This window comes from Lepus europaeus, chromosome 15, assembly GCF_033115175.1.
Source record: "Lepus europaeus isolate LE1 chromosome 15, mLepTim1.pri, whole genome shotgun sequence".
Lineage (NCBI taxonomy): Eukaryota > Metazoa > Chordata > Mammalia > Lagomorpha > Leporidae > Lepus > Lepus europaeus.
In genome coordinates, this window is record NC_084841.1 from 94,688,933 (window position 1) to 94,714,087 (window position 25,155).

Here is a 25,155-nt window from a genome sequence, read left to right on the forward strand (position 1 = left end):
CACAGAAGGGAGCACAGTCAGTTCCGCTGTAGTCACACCCGTCAGCTCACACAGCCCACGCAGGTGAGTCAGCTCTCAGTCTGTGTAGGGACACCGTCAGCTCACACAGTGGGCACAGTCAGTTCCGCTGTAGTCACACATGTCAGCTCACACAGCCCACACAGGTGAGTCAGGTCTCAGCCTGCTGTAGGGACACCTGTCAGCTCACACAGTGGGCACAGTCAGTTCCGCTGTAGTCACACATGTCAGCTCACACAGCCCACACAGGTGAGTCAGGTCTCAGCCTGCTGTAGGGACACCTGTCAGCTCACACAGTGGGCACAGTCAGTTCCGCTGTAGTCACACCCGTCAGCTCACACAGCCCACACAGGTGAGTCAGCTCTCAGTCTGTGTAGGGACACCATCAGTCAGCTCTGCAGTGGTCACACACATTGGCTCACACAGCTCACAGAGGGGAGCACAGTCAGTTCCGCTGTAGTCACACCCGTCAGCTCACACAGCCCACACAGGTGAGTCAGCTCTCAGTCTGTGTAGGGACACCGTCAGCTCTGCAGTGGTCACACACATCGGCTCACACAGCTCACAGAAGGGAGCACAGTCAGTTCCGCTGTAGTCACACCCGTCAGCTCACACAGCCCACACAGGTGAGTCAGCTCTCAGTCTGTGTAGGGACACCGTCAGTCAGCTCTGCAGTGGTCACACACATCGGCTCACACAGCTCACAGAAGGGAGCACAGTCAGTTCCGCTGTAGTCACACCCGTCAGCTCACACAGCCCACACAGGTGAGTCAGCTCTCAGTCTGTGTAGGGACACCATCAGTCAGCTCTGCAGTGGTCACACACATTGGCTCACACAGCTCACAGAGGGGAGCACAGTCAGTTCCGCTGTAGTCACACCCGTCAGCTCACACAGCCCACACAGGTGAGTCAGCTCTCAGTCTGTGTAGGGACACCGTCAGCTCACAGAGGGGAGCACAGTCAGTTCCGCTGTAGTCACACCCGTCAGCTCACACAGCCCACGCAGGTGAGTCAGCTCTCAGTCTGTGTAGGGACACCGTCAGCTCACACAGTGGGCACAGTCAGTTCCGCTGTAGTCACACATGTCAGCTCACACAGCCCACACAGGTGAGTCAGGTCTCAGCCTGCTGTAGGGACACCTGTCAGCTCACACAGTGGGCACAGTCAGTTCCGCTGTAGTCACACATGTCAGCTCACACAGCCCACACAGGTGAGTCAGGTCTCAGCCTGCTGTAGGGACACCTGTCAGCTCACACAGTGGGCACAGTCAGTTCTGCTGTAGTCACACATGTCAGCTCACACAGCCCACACAGGTGAGTCAGGTCTCAGTCTGTGTAGGGACACCATCAGTCAGCTCTGCAGTAGTCACACACATCGGCTCACACAGCCCACACAGGTGAGTCAGCTCTCAGTCTGTGTAGGGACACCATCAGTCAGCTCTGCAGTGGTCACACACATCAGCTCACACAGCTCACAGAGGGGAGCACAGTCAGTTCCGCTGTAGTCACACCCATCAGCTCACACAGCCCACACAGGTGAGTCAGCTCTCAGTTTGTGTAGCGACACCGTCAGTCAGCTCTGCAGTAGTCACACACATCGGCTCACACAGCTTACAGAGCAGAGGGGAGCACAGTCAGTTCCGCTGTAGTCACACCCGTCAGCTCACACAGCCCACACAGGTGAGTCAGCTCTCAGTCTGTGTAGGGACACCGTCAGCTCACACAGTGGGCACAGTCAGTTCCGCTGTAGTCACACCTGTCAGCTCACACAGCCCACACAGGTGAGTCAGCTCTCAGTCTGTGTAGGGACACCGTCAGCTCACAGAGGGGAGCACAGTCAGTTCCGCTGTAGTCACACCCGTCAGCTCACACAGCCCACACAGGTGAGTCAGCTCTCAGTCTGTGTAGGGACACCGTCAGCTCTGCAGTGGTCACACACATCGGCTCACACAGCTCACAGAAGGGAGCACAGTCAGTTCCGCTGTAGTCACACCCGTCAGCTCACACAGCCCACACAGGTGAGTCAGCTCTCAGTCTGTGTAGGGACACCATCAGTCAGCTCTGCAGTGGTCACACACATTGGCTCACACAGCTCACAGAGGGGAGCACAGTCAGTTCCGCTGTAGTCACACCCGTCAGCTCACACAGCCCACACAGGTGAGTCAGCTCTCAGTCTGTGTAGGGACACCGTCAGCTCTGCAGTGGTCACACACATCGGCTCACACAGCTCACAGAAGGGAGCACAGTCAGTTCCGCTGTAGTCACACCCGTCAGCTCACACAGCCCACACAGGTGAGTCAGCTCTCAGTCTGTGTAGGGACACCGTCAGTCAGCTCTGCAGTGGTCACACACATCGGCTCACACAGCTCACAGAAGGGAGCACAGTCAGTTCCGCTGTAGTCACACCCGTCAGCTCACACAGCCCACACAGGTGAGTCAGCTCTCAGTCTGTGTAGGGACACCGTCAGTCAGCTCTGCAGTGGTCACACACATTGGCTCACACAGCTCACAGAGGGGAGCACAGTCAGTTCCGCTGTAGTCACACCCGTCAGCTCACACAGCCCACACAGGTGAGTCAGCTCTCAGTCTGTGTAGGGACACCGTCAGCTCTGCAGTGGTCACACACATCGGCTCACACAGCTCACAGAAGGGAGCACAGTCAGTTCCGCTGTAGTCACACCCGTCAGCTCACACAGCCCACACAGGTGAGTCAGCTCTCAGTCTGTGTAGGGACACCGTCAGTCAGCTCTGCAGTGGTCACACACATCGGCTCACACAGCTCACAGAAGGGAGCACAGTCAGTTCCGCTGTAGTCACACCCGTCAGCTCACACAGCCCACACAGGTGAGTCAGCTCTCAGTCTGTGTAGGGACACCGTCAGTCAGCTCTGCAGTGGTCACACACATCGGCTCACACAGCTCACACAGTGGGCACAGTCAGTTCCGCTGTAGTCACACCCATCAGCTCACACAGCCCACACAGGTGAGTCAGCTCTCAGTCTGTGTAGAGACACCGTCAGTCAGCTCTGCAGTAGTCACACACATCGGCTCACACAGCTCACAGAGGGGAGCACAGTCAGTTCCGCTGTAGTCACACCCATCAGCTCACACAGCCCACGCAGGTGAGTCAGCTCTCAGTCTGTGTAGGGACACTGTCAGCTCACACAGTGGGCACAGTCAGTTCCGCTGTAGTCACACCCGTCAGCTCACACAGCCCACACAGGTGAGTCGGCTCTCAGTCTGTGTAGGGACACCGTCAGCTCACACAGTGGGCACAGTCAGTTCCGCTGTAGTCACACCCGTCAGCTCACACAGCCCACACAGGTGAGTCAGCTCTCAGTCTGTGTAGCGACACCATCAGTCAGCTCTGCAGTGGTCACACACATCGGCTCACACAGCTCACAGAGGGGAGCACAGTCAGCTCTGCCATTGTGACTGACTCGGCAGACAGAGCACAGGGTGACAGACACGTCCGTGTTCACAGCTTCCTCCTGGTACCGTCTGAGTCTCAAATACAAGCCTGAGATCTAATACAAGAGGGAACAAAGCGATGTTTTCCCCAGAGTGAAGTGCTTCCTCTCCTCAAGAAACCACAGCCTGAGGTGTGCCGAAACCCGTATCCAGTGAGACTGCATCGTGTCTCCCGCCTAACCTCTGCGCTCACCGTGCGCAGACAAGGACCGGGGCAAGAGAGGCCAGGAGGAGGCCGCAGTGCCGCAGTGGGGCCTGTTCTCTCCGGAGCAGAGCAGGGAGTCATCACACTTCTCTCCTGCGCGTGTCTGTCTCTGCCAGCAGCTCTTTCCACCTACGGCCTGGTGCTGGACAGGGCTCCGGGTGGGGATGGCAGCGAAGCCCTAGAATTTCTTCCCCAGGACCCAGACGGGGTGGGTGGCTTCCCATGGCGTGGACCCCAAACACTCAGGGCTGGGTCAGGGCTGAGGGCAGAGGTGGGCGGGGGCGCATCTCAGTCTCCAGGATTAGCACGAAAAAGCTTCTTTTCTTATTCATAAAGACACTCAAACAATGTTCCAAACCACAGGGCCAAGGATTCTCCTCAGAGGAGACACAACCGTAGATGTTTGAGCAACTATGTCATCAGGCTCTGAATCACGACTAAGTCTGTTCTCTATTTTCAATCTTTTTTTCCCAACAGCTTTACTGAGATACAATTCACACACCACTAAATCCATTAGTGCATTTAAATGTATGTGCACTGTAGCCTCGTAGGTTAAGCCTCCGCCTGCGGCACTGGCTTCCCATATGAGTGCTGGTTCAAGTCCCGCTGCTCCTGTTCTGATTCAGTTCTCTGCTTACGGCCTGGGAAAGCAGTGGATGATGGCCCAAGTCCTTGGGTCCTGCATCTGCGTGGGAGACCTGGAAGTTGCTGCTCCTGATTGGCCGAGTTCTGGCCGTTGCGGCCATTTGGGGAGTGAGTCAGCGGATTTTGGAAGACCTCTGTCTTTCCCTCTCTATCTGTAACTCTGCCTCGCAAAAAAAGAAATAAATCTAAAAAACCATATGCAATGGTTTCTGAGACATTCTCAAGCTGTGCAGCCATCACCGCTGACTTCAGAAACTGTCACTACCCTGACAGGACACGTGTCCCTCAGTCACTACCTGTTGTCCCTCCCTGACAGGACACGTGTCCCTCACAGCCGCCGCCTGTTGTCCCTCCCTGACAGGACACGTGTCCCTCAGTCACCACCTGTTGTCCCTCCCTGACAGGACACGTGTCCCTCGCAGTCACCACCTGTTGTCCCTCCCTGACAGGACGCGTGTCCCTCACAGTCACCGCCTGTTGTCCCTCCCTGACAGGACGCGTGTCCCTCACAGCCACCGCCTGTTGTCCCTCCCTGACAGGACGCATGTCCCTCACAGTCACCGCCTGCTGCCCCATCCTGACAGGACACGTGTCCCTCGCAGTCACCACCTGTTGTCCCTCCCTGACAGGACATGTGTCCCTCACAGTCACCACCTGTTGTCCCTCCCTGACAGGACGCGTGTCCCTCACAGCCACCGCCTGCTGTCCCTCCCTGACAGGACGCGTGTCCCTCACAGCCACCGCCTGTTGTCCCTCCCTGACAGGACGCATGTCCCTCACAGTCACCGCCTGCTGCCCCATCCTGACAGGACACGTGTCCCTCGCAGTCACCGCCTGTTGTCCCTCCCTGACAGGACGCGTGTCCCTCACAGTCACCACCTGTTGTCCCTCCCTGACAGGACGCGTGTCCCTCACAGCCACCGCCTGCTGTCCCTCCCTGACAGGACGCGTGTCCCTCACAGCCACCGCCTGTTGTCCCTCCCTGACAGGACACATGTCCCTGACTGAGCAGTCACCGCCTGTTGTCCTTCCCTGACAGGACACGTGTCCCTCACGGCCACCGCCCGTTGTCCCTCGTGACAGGACGCGTGTCCCTCACGGCCACCGCCCGTTGTCCCTCGCTGACAGGACGCGTGTCCCTCACGGCCACCACCCGTTGTCCCTCCCTGACAGGACGCGTGTCCCTCACGGCCACCGCCCGTTGTCCCTCCCTAACAGGACGCGTGTCCCTCACGGCCACCGCCCGTTGTCCCTCCCTGACAGGATGCGTGTCCCTCACAGTCACCGCCCGTTGTCCCTCCCTGACAGGACGCGTGTCCCTCACAGTCACCGCCCGTTGTCCCTCCCTGACAGGACGCGTGTCCCTCACGGCCACCACCTGCTGCCTGTTGTCCCTCCCTGACAGGACGCGTGTCCCTCATGTCCACCGCCTGTTGTCCCTCCCTGACAGGACGCGTGTCCCTCACGGCCACCGCCTGTTGTCCCTCCCTGACAGCACGCGTGTCCCTCACGGCCACCACCTGCTGCCTGTTGTCCCTCCCTGACAGGACGCGTGTCCCTCATGTCCACCGCCTGTTGTCCCTCCCTGACAGGACGCGTGTCCCTCACGGCCACCGCCTGTTGTCCCTCCCTGACAGGACGCGTGTCCCTCACGGCCACCACCTGCTGCCTGTTGTCCCTCCCTGACAGGACGCGTGTCCCTCATGTCCACCGCCTGTTGTCCCTCCCTGACAGGACGCGTGTCCCTCACGGCCACCGCCTGTTGTCCCTCCCTGACAGCACGCGTGTCCCTCATGGCCACCGCCTGTTGTCCCTCCCTGACAGGACGCGTGTCCCTCACAGTCACCGCCTGTTGTCCCTCCCTGACAGGACGCGTGTCCCTCACGGCCACCGCCCGTTGTCCCTCCCTGACAGGACGCGTGTCCCTCACGGCCACCGCCCGTTGTCCCTCCCTGACAGGACGCGTGTCCCTCACAGTCACCGCCTGTTGTCCCTCCCTGACAGGACGCGTGTCCCTCACGGCCACCGCCTGTTGTCCCTCCCTGACAGCACGCGTGTCCCTCACGGCCACCGCCTGTTGTCCCTCCCTGACAGCACGCGTGTCCCTCACAGTCACCGCCTGTTGTCCCTCCCTGACAGGACGCGTGTCCCTCACAGTCACCGCCTGTTGTCCCTCCCTGACAGGACGCGTGTCCCTCACGGCCACCGCCCGTTGTCCCTCCCTGACAGGACGCGTGTCCCTCACGGCCACCGCCCGTTGTCCCTCCCTGACAGGACGCGTGTCCCTCACGGCCACCGCCCGTTGTCCCTCCCTGACAGGACACGTGTCCCTCACAGCCACCACCTGCTGCCTGTTGTCCCTCCCTGACAGGACGCGTGTCCTTCATGTCCACCGCCTGTTGTCCCTCCCTGACAGGACGCGTGTCCCTCACAGCCACCGCCTGTTGTCCCTCCCTGACAGGACGCGTGTCCCTCACAGTCACCGCCTGTTGTCCCTCCCTGACAGGACGCGTGTCCCTCATAGCCACCGCCTGTTGTCCTTCCCTGACAGGACACGTGTCCCTCACAGCCACCGCCCGTTGTCCCTCCCTGACAGGACGCGTGTCCCTCACGGCCACCGCCCGTTGTCCCTCCCTGACAGGACGCGTGTCCCTCACGGCCACCGCCCGTTGTCCCTCCCTGACAGGACGCGTGTCCCTCACAGTCACCGCCCGTTGTCCCTCCCTGACAGGACGCGTGTCCCTCACGGCCACCGCCTGTTGTCCCTCCCTGACAGCACGCGTGTCCCTCACAGTCACCGCCTGTTGTCCCTCCCTGACAGGACGCGTGTCCCTCACGGTCACCGCCTGTTGTCCCTCCCTGACAGCACGCGTGTCCCTCACAGTCACCGCCTGTTGTCCCTCCCTGACAGGACGCGTGTCCCTCACAGTCACCGCCTGTTGTCCCTCCCTGACAGGACGCGTGTCCCTCACGGCCACCGCCCGTTGTCCCTCCCTGACAGGACGCGTGTCCCTCACGGCCACCGCCTGTTGTCCCTCCCTGACAGGACGCGTGTCCCTCACGGCCACCGCCCGTTGTCCCTCCCTGACAGGACACGTGTCCCTCACAGCCACCACCTGCTGCCTGTTGTCCCTCCCTGACAGGACGCGTGTCCTTCATGTCCACCGCCTGTTGTCCCTCCCTGACAGGACGCGTGTCCCTCACAGCCACCGCCTGTTGTCCCTCCCTGACAGGACGCGTGTCCCTCACAGTCACCGCCTGTTGTCCCTCCCTGACAGGACGCGTGTCCCTCATAGCCACCGCCTGTTGTCCTTCCCTGACAGGACACGTGTCCCTCACAGCCACCGCCCGTTGTCCCTCCCTGACAGGACGCGTGTCCCTCACGGCCACCGCCCGTTGTCCCTCCCTGACAGGACGCGTGTCCCTCACGGCCACCGCCCGTTGTCCCTCCCTGACAGGACGCGTGTCCCTCACAGTCACCGCCCGTTGTCCCTCCCTGACAGGACGCGTGTCCCTCACGGCCACCGCCTGTTGTCCCTCCCTGACAGCACGCGTGTCCCTCACAGTCACCGCCTGTTGTCCCTCCCTGACAGGACGCGTGTCCCTCACGGTCACCGCCTGTTGTCCCTCCCTGACAGGACGCGTGTCCCTCATGGCCACCGCCTGTTGTCCTTCCCTGACAGGACACGTGTCCCTCACAGCCACCGCCCGTTGTCCCTCCCTGACAGGACGCGTGTCCCTCACGGCCACCGCCCGTTGTCCCTCCCTGACAGGACACGTGTCCCTCACAGCCACCACCTGCTGCCTGTTGTCCCTCCCTGACAGGACGCGTGTCCTTCATGTCCACCGCCTGTTGTCCCTCCCTGACAGGACGCGTGTCCCTCACAGCCACCGCCTGTTGTCCCTCCCTGACAGGACGCGTGTCCCTCACGGCCACCGCCTGTTGTCCCTCCCTGACAGGACGCGTGTCCCTCACAGTCACCACCTGCTGCCCATTCCTCCCAGCCTCTGGAAGCCACGACTTGCCAGCTCTGTGGATCCAGCTGTCCCAGGTGTCTCATAGGAGTGGACTTTGCCAGTGTGTGCCTGCTCTGTGACCACCTCATGCTACTCAGGGGCCATCTGTGCGTGGCAAGTGTGAGCATCTCCCCCGGTCTGGGCTGGCTGATCTCCCCCGTCTGGGCTGACCACAGTGCATCCGTGCTTCTGCCACTGAACGTGGGCTACTGTGAGTGACGCTGTGTGAACGGGGGCACTCCTACCCCTTGGACTCTGGTTGCAACTCTATGGAGACACGTCCAGAAGTGGAACTGCTGGGTCACGTGACAACGTCCTTCATGACTTCCGAGGAGCTGGCATGCTGTCTTCCACTGTGCCTGCAGCAGTACCGCCCCCTCGGATGGACGTGGGGGGCTCCATTCTCCTGTTCCTCTGCCCACGCTTGTTACTGTCTGCTGCTGCTGTACTGTCAGCGGTCGCCTCGTCCTGCTGTGGTTCTGACCTGAAGCGCCCGGTCACGAGAGGCGGCACATCCGTCACGTGCCGTGCACTGCTGGCACGCCTGGGAGAGGCTCGGGGCGTGGCTGCTGAGACGCAGGGTTCCCTGCAGAGCAGAGCTCTTACCGCTTTCCCTTCCCCCCGTGCCCTGGCTGCCTGTCCTGTGGCTGTGCCCTGTGGCTGTGCCCTGTGGGGGGCACGGCTCGATCTCACGCGGAATTATGTATCTATTAATTCTGCACTGAGCCGTAGGAGTTTTTTCCGTGCTCTGGATACAAATTCCTTACCAGCTTATTGGCAGTTACTTTCTCACAGTCCATCTCGGGGTCCCCTCAATTTCCAGACAGCACGGTTTATGGCACAAATGTGTTCAGTGTTGATGAAATGTTACTTCTCTCCTTCTTCTGCTGACTCTGGTGTTTATATCTAAGAATCTACTGCCAAAGCCCAGGTCACAAAGATCTACGTCTGCGGTTCACTCAGAGTTTTGTTGTTATTTTCAGCTTCAGCTCTCACTCTTAGGTCCATGACGCACTTTGGGTTCATTTCTCATAGGAGTGGGACAGGGGCCCCACTCTGTCTCCCATGTGGTGATCTGCTTGTCCCAGCTCCGTCTGCTGCTGTTCTTTTCCCATCGAGCTGTTTCAGCCTCTGTTGAGAACAAACGGGCCACACACAGCGCATCTTTGCTGAGGCCCTGAGTGTCCACCTGCGCCCCAGTACAGTGCTGCCTGGACAACAGCTTCTGGGTCCTCTTTCCATCTTTGTGATTTTTTTTAAAAGTCTATTTACTTATTTGAGAACCAGAGTTAAATAGAGAGAGAAGGAGAGGCAGAGAGAGAGAGGTCTTCCATCCTCTGGTTCGCTCCCAATTGGCTACAACGGCTGGAGCTGAGCCGTTCCGAAGCCAGGAGCCAGGAGCGTCTTCCAGGTCTCCCACGTGGATGCAGGGGCCCAAGGACTTGGGCCATCTTCTTCTGCTTTCCCAGGCCATAGCAGAGAGCTGGATCAGAAGTGGAGCAGCCAGGACTTGAACCGGTGCCCATATGGGATGCTGGCGCTGCAGGCGGTGGCTTTACCTGCTATGCCACAGCATCGCCGCCATCTTTGTGACTGTAAAGGGCAGCATTATCTGTCTAACGGCAGGAATTAAAAACAACAGATGCTCCGGACCCCTCCCCCAACACCTGCTGCCTGGAGCTTCCACAGGGGAAAGCCCCTCGCAGAGCCCGAGCCCAGCAGTGCCCATGTGTGGCTCTGCTGCTTGCTAGACTTCCCCAGAGCCCCTGCGGACGGCACAGCGGGGAGTCTCCACTACAGCTAGGTACTCGGTTCAAAGCTGAGAAATACGTGCTGCTGTCACAAAGGTGAGTGGGTTCACACAACAATGGGAAACGGGTGACGGAGGTGACAAAGAGTGATGTTGGGATGGGCGGGGCATGCGGCGTTTTGGGAGGACGTAACTCAGACGAGAGCACGATGCTGGCCACCTGCACACGTGTGCCTCGGGCGGCTTCTACGCCTGCTCTGAAGATCACAGACTAGAGACCCATCCAGACACGGCTCTCACGTTCCTCACAGACAGAGGCAGGCGTGTGGCCCGAGTGACAGTGCTGCACAGCCTGACGGCTGGGGACGCGGCCCCATCGCACCTCTCCTCCCAACCCAGTGCATCAAAGAATTCCAAGTCAGCCACAAGCCCCGTTCCCAGGGCTGGGCTCTGTTTTCAACTCTTGTAGACAAAAGGAGCCGGAGCCACAGAGCAGCAGGGGAGCCGCTACAGGAACACTCTCCATGCCGTTCACGGGACACAGTCTCTCCCGGCACACGTGGACTCCGACCACGCCTTCTGCACGCGCGGGTGCTGGGCTTGGGGACGGACCAGGCGCCACAGAATCTGACTGCTGGGACTCTGCTCACCCGTCGAGAATTATTTTGCGAATCCTGCACTGGCAGGCAGTTTTCCCTGTGATTTTTTTTTTTTTTTGACAGGCAGAGTGGACAGTGAGAGAGAGAGAGAGAAAGGTCTTCCTTTCCATTGGTTCACCCTCCAATGGCCGCTGCAGCCAGCGCAACGCAGCCAGCGCACCGCGCTGATCCAAAGCCAGGAGCCAGGTGCTTCTCCTGGTCTCCCATGGGGTGCAGGGCCCAAGCACTTGGGCCATCCTCCACTGCCTTCCCGGGCTACAGCAGAGAGCTGGCCTGGAAGAGGGGCAACCGGGACAAAATCTAGCACCCCAACCGGGACTAGAACCTGGTGTGCCGGCGCTGCAGGCGGAGGATTAGCCTGTTGAGCCATGGCGCCCGCCTCCCTGTGATTTTGGGCGTTTCTTCATACACGTGTATAGTGGAAGGGAGGTCAGTCGTCTCATCGATGAAGATGCACTGAGAGCTTGTTGCAAATATCAGAGAAGCCAAAGCTACATCCAGGGGCCGCCGTGGTAGCACAGGGGGTGAAGCTGCCATCTGGGACACCTGCATCCCATATGAGCGCTGGTTCGAGTCCCGGCTGCTCCACTTCTGATCCAGCAGTAGAGGACGGCCCAAGTGCTTGGGCCCCTGCACCCGCGTGGGAGACCCGGATGGAGTTCCAGGCTCCTGGCTTCGGCCTGGCCCAGCCTTGGCTGTTGTGGGCATTTAGGAAGTGAACCAACAACGGCAGACCCTTCTCTGTCTCTCGCTCTCTTTCTCTAACTGCTTTCCAAATGACTGAGTGAAGGAACGAGTAAATGAATCTTAAAAAAGCCGGCTGTGATCTTTCCTCCCGGGCCACACTGAGGCCTTGGTTTTGTGCAGCAGCTCGGTGAGAGTCTGGGAGAGCGGCGGGTTGCTGCCTGCCGACATGTGCTCCACACAGCATGTGCAGGACCTCTGAGAGGCGCCTCTCCACTGTGCTCTGTGAGACCCAGAGCCGGGGGCCCAGAGCTGCAGTCTAGCAGCCCCCAGGCGCTCGCCAGGACGCCGCTCCGAATCCGGGTCCAGGCCCTCTCACCGTCACACGGACCCCGCTCTGATGAGCAAGTACTGAAACAATCCCGCCGTCAGCTTTTAAAAACCGTCTTCAGAAACCAAATTCCAACTGGACTTAAAAACGAACGCCCCGGGTGCTCAGCTGCTCTCTTCACTGTGAATGCAGGAACACCCAGCCAGGCCTCCCCTCCCCCCAGCCCTTGGCCCCGGCCACAGCAGAGTCTGCCCACACCCAGGACTGGGGGGAGTGGCCTGCTCCTCAGCAGTGGGGTTTCCAGCTCAGGCAGGAAGCCTTCTTCCTGCTGTCGGCCCCAACACGGAGCGAACGGCCTCACCTCCCAGAATAGGACGGGAAAAGCCGGGGGATTCCCGTGGGCGCAGGACGCACCTGGTTCCGGCAGGTGGACAAAGCCCCCACCCTCACGGACCGCTTGGCTTTGTGCCCGGATCTCGCCCAGCCGGGCTTCTTGTTTGGGGGAGGGGTGGGGAATAAAACAGTGGGGAGTTTGAAAGACTTGACTGGAAGCTGGAGCGCATCTGTACAGTGAGCCCTGTGCAGGCCGCACACATCTGACTGTACACACACGTGTGACTGCACACACAGGCCTGACCCACACATCTGACTGCACATACACACGTGTGACCCACATATCTCACATGTGTGACCTCACACAGTCTGACCTATATATCTGACTGCACATACACACGTGTGTCCCACACATCTCACACGTGTGACCTCACACACGTCTGACCTACACATCTGACTGCACATACACACGTGTGTCCCACACATCTCACACGTGTGACCTCACACACGTCTGACCTACACATCTGACTGCACACACGTGTGACTGCACACACAGGCCTGACCCACACATCTGACTGTACATACACACATGTGTCCCACACATCTCACATGTGTGACCTCACACACGTCTGACCTACACATCTGACTGCACACACATGTGTGACTGTACACACAGGCCTGACCCACACATCTGACTGCACATACACACGTGTGACCCACACATCTCACATGTGTGACCTCACACAGTCTGACCTACACATCTGACTGCACACACATGTGTGACTGCACACACAGGCCTGACCCACACATTTGACTGTACATACACACATGTGTCCCACACATCTCACATGTGTGACCTCACACACGTCTGACCTACACATCTGACTGCACACACATGTGTGACTGCACACACAGGCCTGACCCACACATCTGACTGTACATACACACATGTGTCCCACACATCTCACACGTGTGACCTCACACACGTCTGACTGCACACACATGTGTGACCGCACACACAGGCCTGACCCACACATCTGACTGCACATACACACGTGTGACCCACACATCTCACACGTGTGACCTCACACAGTCTGACCTACACATCTGACTGCACATACACATGTGTGTCCCACACATCTCACACGTGTGACCTCACACAGTCTGACCTACACATCTGACTGCACATACACACGTGTGACCCACACATCTCACACACGTGTGACCTCACACACATCTGACTGCACACACACGTGTGACCTCACACACGTCTGACCTACACATCTGACTGCACATACACACGTGTGTCCCACACATCTCACACGTGTGACCTCACACACATCTTACCTACACATCTGACTGCACATACACATGTGTGACCCACACATCTCACACACGTGTGACTGCACACACATCTGACTGCACACACACGTGTGACCTCACACAGGCCTGACCCACACATCTGACTGCACATACACATGTGTGACCCACACATCTCACACAAGTGTGACCTCACACACATCTGACTGCACACACACGTGTGACCTCACACACGTCTGACCTACACATCTGACTGCACATACACACGTGTGTCCCACACATCTCACACGTGTGACCTCACACACGTCTGACCTACACATCTGACTGCACACACATGTGTGACTGCACACACAGGCCTGACCCACACATCTGACTGTACATACACACATGTGTCCCACACATCTCACACGTGTGACCTCACACACGTCTGACCTACACATCTGACTGCACATACACACGTGTGTCCCACACATCTCACACGTGTGACCTCACACACGTCTGACCCACACATCTGACTGCACATACACACGTGTGACCCACACATCTCACACACGTGTGACCGCACACACGTCTGACTACACACACGTGTGACCTCACACATCTGACTGCACATACACACGTGTGTCCCACACATCTCACACACGTGTGACCGCACACACGTCTGACCCACACATCTGACTGCACATACACACGTGTGACCCACACATCTCACACGTGTGACCTCACACACATCTGACCTACACATCTGACTGCACATACACACGTGTGACCCACACATCTCACACACGTGTGACTGCACACACAGGCCTGACCCACACATCTGACTGCACATACACACGTGTGACCCACACATCTCACACGTGTGACCTCACACACGTCTGACCTACACATCTGACTGCACATACACACGTGTGACCCACACATCTCACACACGTGTGACCTCACACACGTCTGACCTACACATCTGACTGCACATACACACGTGTGACCCACACATCTCACATACATGTGACCACACACACGTCTGACCTACACATCTGACTGCACATACACACGTGTGACCCACACATCTCACACACGTGTGACCTCACACACATCTGACTGCACACACACGTGTGACCTCACACAGGCCTGACCCACACATCTGACTGTACACACATGTGTGACTGCACACACAGGCCTGACCCACACATCTGACTGCACATACACATGTGTGTCCCACACATCTCACATACATGTGACCACACACACGTCTGACCTACACATCTGACTGCACATACACACGTGTGACCCACACATCTCACACACGTGTGACCTCACACACATCTGACTGCACACACACGTGTGACCTCACACAGGCCTGACCCACACATCTGACTGTACACACATGTGTGACTGCACACACAGGCCTGACCCACACATCTGACTGCACATACACACGTGTGTCCCACACATCTCACATGTGTGACCTCACAGTCTGACCTACACATCTGACTGCACATACACACATGTGACCCAGACATCTCACACGTGTGACCTCACACAGTCTGACCTACACATCTGACTGCACATACACACGTGTGTCCCACACATCTCACACGTGTGACCTCACACATGTCTGACCTACACATCTGACTGCACATACACACGTGTGACCGCACACACATCTGACTGCACATACACACGTGTGACCCACACATCTCACACACGTGTGACCTCACACAGGCCTGACCCACACATCTGACTGCACATACACACGTGTGTCCCACACATCTCACACACGTGTGACCTCACACAGGCCTGACTGCACATACACACGTGTGACCCACACATCTCACATAAGTGTGACCCCACACATATCTGACTGCACACACACGTGTGGCCGCACACACGTCTGACCCACACATCTGACTGCACACACACGTGTGACCTCACACACATCTGACCTACACATCTGACTGCACATACACACGTGTGTCCCACACATCTCACACGTGTGACCGCACACACGTCTGACCCACACATCTGACTGCACATACACACGTGTGTCCCACACATCTCACACACGTGTGACCGCACACACATCTGACTGCACATACACACGTGTGACCCACACATCTCACATAAGTGTGACCCCACACACATCTGACTGCACACACATGTGGCCGCACACACGTCTGACCCACACATCTGACTGCACACACACGTGTGACCTCACACACATCTGACCTACACATCTGACTGCACATACACACGTGTGTCCCACACATCTCACACACGTGTGACCGCACACACGTCTGACCTACACATCTGACTGCACATACACACGTGTGACCCACACATCTCACACACGTGTGACCGCACACACGTCTGACCTACACATCTGACTGCACATACACACATGTGTCCCACACATCTCACACACGTGTGACCGCACACACATCTGACTGCACATACACACGTGTGACCCACACATCTCACACACGTGTGACCGCACACACGTCTGACCCACACATCTGACTGCACATACACACGTGTGACCCACACATCTCACATACGTGTGACCGCACACACGTCTGACCTACACATCTGACTGCACATACACACGTGTGACCCACACATCTCACACACGTGTGACCGCACACACATCTGACTGCACATACACACGTGTGACCCACACATCTCACACACGTGTGACCGCACACACGTCTGACCCACACATCTGACTGCACATACACACGTGTGACCCATACATCTCACATATGTGTGACCGCACACACGTCTGACTGCACACACATCTGACCTACACATCTGACTGCACATACACACGTGTGACCCACACATCTCACACACGTGTGACCTCACACACGTCTGACTGCACACACACGTGTGACTGCACACACACCCCTGACCCTCACACGCGTGGTCCTGCGCCCGTACCGAGTGTGTGCTGATGATCTCCTCGATGGAGATGTAGATGACCGGCTTGCTGACCATCACCAAGTCTGTGTACTTGTCCACGTTGAACTTCTCCTCGGGCTCGGGGACGTCACACGCTTCTTTGAAGTACTTCCTAAGACCGGAAAGGCCTTCAGACAGAGCCGCAGCTGTGGGCTACGCAGTCTTGGCTGGGGGGGGGGCGCACCTGGGAGCCAGGCGATTGTGCTGGGGAAGAGGCCTGGCCCAGTCCTGGCCGTGGCAGGAAGCTGGAGAAGGAACCAGCACGTGGGAGAGCCCTCCCTCTATTTCTCTCTCTCTGCCTCTCAAAGAAATAAAATTAAGGAAGCAAAACCAAGGCAGGGAATTGAGTGACGGCCAGCGGTGCGTTCTGCAGTTGCTGTGGCTCCGTCTGGCCCGGCCCTGACCGTGGAAGCCGCGTCCATGGTTCTGCACCCGGCCCCGCCCCTCCCACGGGACTGGACAGAGCTGGAAGGGCCCCAGGTCCCGTCTGCGACTCGTGGTCACCTAGTTCTGGGCAGGTCATCTCAGAGAGGCTGATCCCTAGGAAATGGGCTCTGAAATTCAGATACGAACGTCAAGACTGCTAATGCCTGGTCTGGGAGGGCAGCCTCTGAGACCCTGCTGGAGGGAAACTCGCCAGGCTTGCTGCTCTGAGTGGCCCAGCCCTGGGCCTGCAGAGCTCCGGGCCCCTCTGACAAGCATGGGAGCCACGCTGCTCCCTTCTCAGCCCACACGGTGGCAGCTGTGGCTGAGGGAAGCCGTGCTGAGGCCGGCGACAACCACGGCCAGTGCTCGGACTACTGCTCACTCTAACGCAAACAGATGGAAGTGTGAAAAGCCAGGTGCTGTGACCACCGGGAGGCGTGTCCATTCTGTAAAGCTGTGGCCATCTCACAGGCCTGAAGTCACCCCGGGGCTCTCTCCACAGCTCAACCCCTCCCCCCCGAGCTGGGCACAGCAGGTGAGCAGGTCCTTCCTGCCCTAACCTGGCAGTGCCTGTGCATAGGATGCCGGGACCCAAGTATAAATTCAGAGATGGGGTGGGCTGGGGCTTTGTTTCTCTGTAGATGACTGACAGCTGGGGTCTCGGGCCGCCGACAGACGGATGGGGTTGGGGAGGCAGGGAGTTCTGAGGGCCCTGAGCCCCCGCAGGCCACGTGGGAACCGATGGCAGCCGAGAGCAGGAGCTACGTCAGCATCCCGAGTGTCACACACCCTGGGCCAGGGGAGCCGGGCGATTCCCATAGTCCCATGCTGATGTCACCACAGCCACACCTTTGTCCACAGAGCAGTCCCTAACCAGGGGGCACCAAGGAATAGGGAGTGACTCTGACGTGCACATGGAAAGAGACCAACTTTGCTCACCTTCCCACAACCTGCCTGGATGCTCCACTACCCCGGGGCAACACAAGGTCACAGCGTCTGTGCTTAGGGCAAGGTTGGGACAGAAGAGGACCTGCCCACACACAGGGGACAGAGGGGACCTGCTCACACAGGACAGGGCAGAGGGGACCTGCTCACACAGGACAGAGGGGACCTGCTCACACAGGGCAGAGGGGACCTGCTCACACAGGACAGAGGGGACCTGCTCACACAGGACAGAGGGGACCTGCTCACACACAGGACAGAGGGGACCTGCACACACAGGACAGAGGGGACCTGCTCACACACGGGACAGAGGGGACCTGCTCACACAGGACAGAGGGGACCTGCTCACACAGGACAGAGGGGACCTGCTCACACAGGACAGGGCAGAGGGGACCTGCTCACACAGGACAGAGGGGACCTGCTCACATAGGACAGGACAGAGGGGACCTGCACACACAGGACAGAGGGGACCTGCTCACACAGGACAGAGGGGACCTGCTCACACAGGACAGGGCAGAGGGGACCTGCTCACACAGGACAAAGGGGGCCTGCTCACACAGGGCAGAGGGGACCTGCTCACACAGGACAGAGGAGACCTGCTCACACAGGACAGAGGGGACCTGCTCACACAGGACAGGGCAGAGGGGACCTGCTCACACAGGGCAGAGGGGACCTGCTCACACACAGGACAGAGGGGACCTGCTCACACAGGGCAGAGGGGACCTGCTCACACAGGACAGAGGGGACCTGCACACACAGGACAGGGCAGAGGGGACCTGCTCACACACAGGACAGAGGGGACCTGCTCACATAGGACAGGACAGAGGGGACCTGCTCACACACAGGACAGAGGGGACCTGCACACACAGGACAGAGGGGACCTGCTCACACAGGACAGGGCAGAGGGGACCTGCTCACACAGGACAGGGCAGAGGGGACCTGCTCACACAGGGCAGAGGGGACCTGCTCACACACAGGACAGAGGGGACCTGCTCACACACAGGACAGAGGGGACCTGCACACACAGGACAGAGGGGACCTGCTCACACAGGACAGGGCAGAGGGGACCTGCTCACACAGGACAGAGGGGACCTGCTCACACACAGGACAGAGGGGACCTGCTCACACAGGACAGAGGGGACCTGCTCACACAGGACAGAGGGGACCTGCTCACACAGGACAGGGCAGAGGGGACCTGCACACACAGGACAGAGGGGACCTGCTCACACACAGGACAGAGGGGACCTGCTCACACAGGACAGGGCAGAGGGGACCTGCTCACACAGGGCAGAGGGGACCTGCTCACACACAGGACAGAGGGGACCTGCTCACATAGGACAGGACAGAGGGGACCTGCTCACACACAGGACAGAGGGGACCTGCTCACACAGGACAGAGGGGACCTGCTCACATAGGACAGGACAGAGGGGACCTGCTCACATAGGACAGGACAGAGGGGACCTGCACACACAGGACAGAGGGGACCTGCTCACACAGGACAGAGGGGACCTGCTCACACAGGACAGGGCAGAGGGGACCTGCTCACACAGGACAGGGCAGAGGGGACCTGCTCACACAGGACAGAGGGGACCTGCTCACATAGGACAGGACAGAGGGGACCTGCTCACACACAGGACAGAGGGGACCTGCACACACAGGACAGAGGGGACCTGCTCACACAGGACAGGGCAGAGGGGACCTGCTCACACAGGACAGGGCAGAGGGGACCTGCTCACACAGGACAGAGGGGACCTGCTCACACAGGATAGGGCAGAGGGGACCTGCTCACACAGGACAGGGCAGAGGGGACCTGCTCACACAGGACAGAGGGGACCTGCTCACACAGGACAGAGGGGACCTGCACACACAGGGCAGAGGGGACCTGCTCACACAGGACAGGGCAGAGGGGACCTGCTCACACACAGGACAGAGGGGACCTGCTCACACAGGACAGAGGGGACCTGCTCACACAGGATAGGGCAGAGGGGACCTGCTCACACAGGACAGGGCAGAGGGGACCTGCTCACACAGGACAGAGGGGACCTGCTCACACACAGGACAGAGGGGACCTGCTCACACAGGGCAGAGGGGACCTGCTCACACAGGACAGGGCAGAGGGGACCTGCTCACACAGGACAGAGGGGACCTGCTCACACACAGGACAGAGGGGACCTGCTCACACAGGGCAGAGGGGACCTGCTCACACAGGACAGGACAGAGGGGACCTGCTCACACAGGACAGAGGGGACCTGCTCACACACAGGACAGAGGGGACCTGCTCACACAGGGCAGAGGGGACCTGCTCACATAGGACAGAGGGGACCTGCACACACAGGACAGAGGGGACCTGCTCACACAGGACAGAGGGGACCTGCTCACATAGGACAGGACAGAGGGGACCTGCTCACATAGGACAGGACAGAGGGGACCTGCTCACACACAGGACAGAGGGGACCTGCACACACAGGACAGAGGGGACCTGCTCACACAGGACAGGGCAGAGGGGACCTGCTCACACAGGACAGGGCAGAGGGGACCTGCTCACACAGGACAGAGGGGACCTGCTCACACAGGACAGGGCAGAGGGGACCTGCTCACACAGGACAGAGGGGACCTGCACACACAGGACAGAGGGGACCTGCTCACACACAGGACAGAGGGGACCTGCACACACAGGACAGAGGGGACCTGCTCACACAGGACAGGGCAGAGGGGACCTGCTCACACAGGACAGGGCAGAGGGGACCTGCTCACACAGGGCAGAGGGGACCTGCTCACACACAGGACAGAGGGGACCTGCTCACACACAGGACAGAGGGGACCTGCACACACAGGACAGAGGGGACCTGCTCACACAGGACAGGGCAGAGGGGACCTGCTCACACAGGACAGGGCAGAGGGGACCTGCTCACACAGGACAGAGGGGACCTGCTCACACAGGACAGGGCAGAGGGGACCTGCTCACACAGGACAGGGCAGAGGGGACCTGCTCACACAGGACAGAGGGGACCTGCTCACACAGGACAGAGGGGACCTGCACACACAGGACAGAGGGGACCTGCTCACACAGGATAGGGCAGAGGGGACCTGCTCACACAGGACAGAGGGGACCTGCTCACACACAGGACAGAGGGGACCTGCTCACACAGGACAGAGGGGACCTGCTCACACAGGACAGAGGGGACCTGCTCACTCAGGACAGGGCAGAGGGGACCTGTTCACACACAGAACATAAGTCACCCACAAGACATGGACTGCATGTGGTGGGTGGCACCAGGAGGCGGCCGGGCCCATTCTCCCTCCCCTCCCCTCCCATGCCTGGTGGCAACCACAGAATGCACCCAGCTCTGGCAGACGCTCGTCCTGCCTGCCCGCCCACCACCTCGCAGTGGCCCTGTCACCTGAACTGCTGGTACGTCTCCGACAGGTAGCTGTTCATGGACGACAGGTGCTCATTCTCCCCCTCGAACAGCTTGTTGGAGGCCGCGTGCTGCAGCACCTTGGCCACGGAGCCCAGGTTCCGGCGCTGGTCGGGGCTGATCTGGCCCCCGGCGGTCATGTCGATGATGTCGAAGCCATCAGGGGCCACGATGGCGGGGTTCATGTAGCGGTAGTAGAGCAGGTTCCCCACGACCTGCCCAGAGTGTTTGTGAGGCAGAAACGTACACTGTAGGCGTTTTGTTTTGTTGTTACATAATCTTATCTTAGTTACATTTCCAGGAGAAATCAGACCACTTCTGATACGATCCCTAACAAGGAGCTCAGCACAGGCCACGGAGGTGACCACACACTGGGCAGGCCACGGAGGTGACTACACACTGGGCAGGCCGTGGTGGTGACCACACACTGGGCAGGCCATGGAGGTGACCACAAACCGCCGGGCAGGCCATGGAGGTGATCACACACTGGGCAGGCCGTGGAGGTAACCACACACTGCATAGGCCATGGAGATGACCACAAACCGCCGGGCAGGCCATGGCGGTGACCACACACTGGGCAGGTCAGGGAGGTGACCACACATGGCCAGGCAGGCTGTGGTGGTGACCACACACTGGGCAGGCTGTGGTGGTGACCACACGTGGCCAGGCAGGCTGTGGAGGTGGCCACACACTGGGCAGGCCGTGGAGGTGACCAAACATGGCCAGGCAGGCTGTGGAGGTGGCCACACACTGGGCAGGCCGTGGAGGTGACCACACATGGCCAGGCAGGCCATGGCGGTGACCACACACTGGGCAGGCCGTGGAGGTGACCACACGTAGCCAGGCAGGCTGTGGAGGTGGCCACACACTGGGCAGGCCGTGGAGGTGACCACACAGCACCAGGAGAGCTAACGGAAGCTTCTGGTGAGAAATGCGGCCTCTCTCCCCAGGCGCTCCATGGCAACGCACTTCAGTGGTGCCTGGGCTCTCCAGACTACCCCCAGCTGAGCAGCAGTCCCGATGGCCACTGCACCACCAGTCACCACGGTCGTCTCCCGACGTGGTGGCTCCTCCCCGGGTGAGCTAAGGCAGGGCCACCCCCGGAAGTCTACCTTCAACAGCTCATCCTCCGAGGCCTCGGGGAATTTCTCATGGATGGAGTTCTTCAGCACTTTGGCTACATACCTCAATCCATAACTACATGTAAAACAGATGACAAAAGAAAATCATGGAAAAGGCTACGCGAGGAGGGGACGCAGCAGCCGCCTACAAATTAAACAAAAGGCGAGATGGAGATGGAACCCCAGGACTCCGCGGACGGCGGCCGTATGCTCCAGAGGCAAACACAGCCGAATCTTTAGAGAGCACCCACGGAAGACGCCAGTCTTCACCCAGTGCCTACGTCACACGGTGTTCTAGACCTTTCCGCCCAAAGGTGAGAGTGGCCACAAACACAACTCACGGCAGGAGGTCGAGGGAGGAGACGATGGAGCCGAGGACGCGGTCCGTGACCCGGCGCAGGTTCTCGATGGACGTCTCCAGCCTGGCTTGGACTTCCGGGTGTGTCAGGGCCTGCTCGGTGGTCACGTCGTAAGGCAGGTTGCTGAAACACAGGCCCCCAGGGGTGGTGCATGGGGGCTCCTGCCAGTGGGCTCCACACCCAGCTTCCTACAGGGCCTGGATTCTGCCCACCGACTCCAGAGACAAGATCGCCAAGTGCAAGGACACCCTGAGCAGACAGGGCCTCCTGCTCTGAGGGGAGTGGGAGGGGCTCCAGGCCTCCCTGCTGGGGCCTTCGAGCAGAAGGGTCACACCCAGCTAACGGAGACCCAGCCAACTTGCTTTCTTTTCATTTTTTTTTTTTTTAATTTATTTGACAGAGTTAGACAGTGAGAGAGACAGAGAGAAAGGTCTTCCTTCCATTGGTTCACCCCCCAACTGGCTGCTACGGCTGGAGCTATGCCAATCCGAAGCCAGGAGCCAGATGCTTCCTCCTGGTCTCCCACGCGGGTGCAGGGGCCCAAGCATTTGGGCCATCCTCCACTGCCCCCTCCAGGGCCACAGCAGAGAGCTGGACTGGTCATTTGTTCTGATTACAAAAAGCAATCTGTCCATCACAGAAGGAAGTACATATCTGCAAAAAGAAACCCTCACCAACACAAGGACTGTCAGTTCTCGTACCTCAGGGCACAACTTTCCTGGTGCTTCACGTGTGCAACCAGCCGAGCCTCATACACCCACATACACCCTGTGTGTGGGTGTGACACAGTGTGCACGTTTGTCTGTACATGTGTGGGTGTGACACAGTGTGCACGTTTGTCTGTACATGTGTGGGTGTGACACAGTGTACACATCCCACACAGACTGTGTGTGCATGTGAGCATGTAACATAGACTGCACACCCCATACACACCCTGTATGTGTCTGTGCATGTGAGGCTGTAACACAGAGTGCACACCCCGTACACACCCTGTGTGTGTCTGTGCAAATGAGGGTATAACAGTGTGTACACCCCATACACTGTATGTCTGTGCATGTGAGGCTGTAACACAGAGTGCACACCCGTACACACCCTGTGTGTGTCTGTGCAAATAAGGGTATAACAGTGTGTACACCCCATGAGACTGTGTGCGTGTGCATGTGTGGGTGTAACAGTGTGTACACCCCATACACTGTATGTCTGTGCATGTGAGGGTGTAACACAGTGTGCACACTCTGTACACACCCTGTGTGTCTGTGCAAATGAGGGTATAACACAGTGTGTACACCCCATGAGACTCTGTGTGCATGTGAATGTATGGGTGTAACAGTGTGTACACCCATACACTGTATGTCTGTGCATGTGAGGGTGTAACTGTGTGCATACCCCGTACACACTCTGTGTGTGTCTGTGCAAATGAGGGTATAACACAGTGTGTACACCCCATGAGACTGTGTGCGTGTGCATGTGTGGGTGTAACAGTGTGTACACCCCATACATTGTATGTCTGTGCATGTGAGGGTGTAACACAGTGTGCACACTCTGTACACACCCTGTGTCTCTGTGCAAATGAGGGTATAACAGTGTGTACACCCCATAAGACTCTGTGTGCATGTGTGAGTGTAACAGTGTACACCCCATGTATGTCTGTGTATGTGAGGGTGTAACAGAGTGTACACCTCATACATACCCTGTGTGTGTCTGTGCATGTGAGGCTGTAACCGTGTGCACACCCCATACACACCCTGTGCATGTGTCTGCATATGAGGGTGTCACACAGTGTGCACTCCATACAGACCCCATGTGTGTATTGGTGCATATGTGGGTGTAACACAGTGTGCACACCTCATACACACCTTGTGTGTGTGTCTGTGCATGTGTGGGTGTCACACAGTGTGCACGCCCCATACACACCCTGTGTGTGTGCATGTGTGGGTATAACAGGGTGTCCACACCCACCCTATTATATGTGAGAACGTGGGTAAATATTCCTAACTGCAGCTGGGAACACAGGACAAGTAGTCTGTCCATGACGCCTCCCCAAAGGGCTGCGGCCCTGTGTGTGCTGCGCAGACCCTGAAAGCTCAGTGTATCCATTTCCCGGAGTCTTTACTGCTACTCTCGGTAACCCAGAGCGGTGACAGCCACCTGCGCTGTTCTCCCTCAGCCTCTCATTACCACACGAGGCCGCCTTTGCAGGAAGGGAATGCTGGTCCTGCATGACCCACACGCACCGTGGAGGGAAGCCAGCCCTGCCTGGACCATAAGAGCAGAGAGAACACGTCCACCATCTCCAGTGTAGGGACTTTTTTTTGACAGGCAGAGTGGACAGTGAGAGAGAGAGACAGAGAGAAAGGTCTTCCTTCTGTTGGTTCAGCCCCCAAATGGCCGCTATGGCTGGCGCTGCACCGATCCAAAGCCAGGAGCCAGGTGCTTCCTCCTGGTCTCCCGTGTGGGTGCAGGGCCCAAGCACTTGGGTCATTCTCCTCTGCACTC

The 25,155-nt window shown here is 58.6% G+C and overlaps 1 protein-coding gene across 1 annotated transcript in view; it reads right to left on the reverse strand.

Moving 5' to 3' along the window:
* The window catches only part of IQGAP2 (IQ motif containing GTPase activating protein 2), a 214,306-nt gene that overhangs the window by 20,383 nt on the left and 168,768 nt on the right, over positions 1-25,155 (reverse strand). Inside the window, exons 25-28 of the mRNA XM_062212560.1 lie at positions 22,642-22,782; positions 22,292-22,376; positions 21,162-21,394; positions 16,372-16,504 (exon numbers count right to left, since the gene is read on the reverse strand). Of these exons, the coding sequence (XP_062068544.1) occupies positions 16,372-16,504; positions 21,162-21,394; positions 22,292-22,376; positions 22,642-22,782 (592 nt within the window). The remainder of the gene's footprint in view (positions 1-16,371; positions 16,505-21,161; positions 21,395-22,291; positions 22,377-22,641; positions 22,783-25,155) is intronic.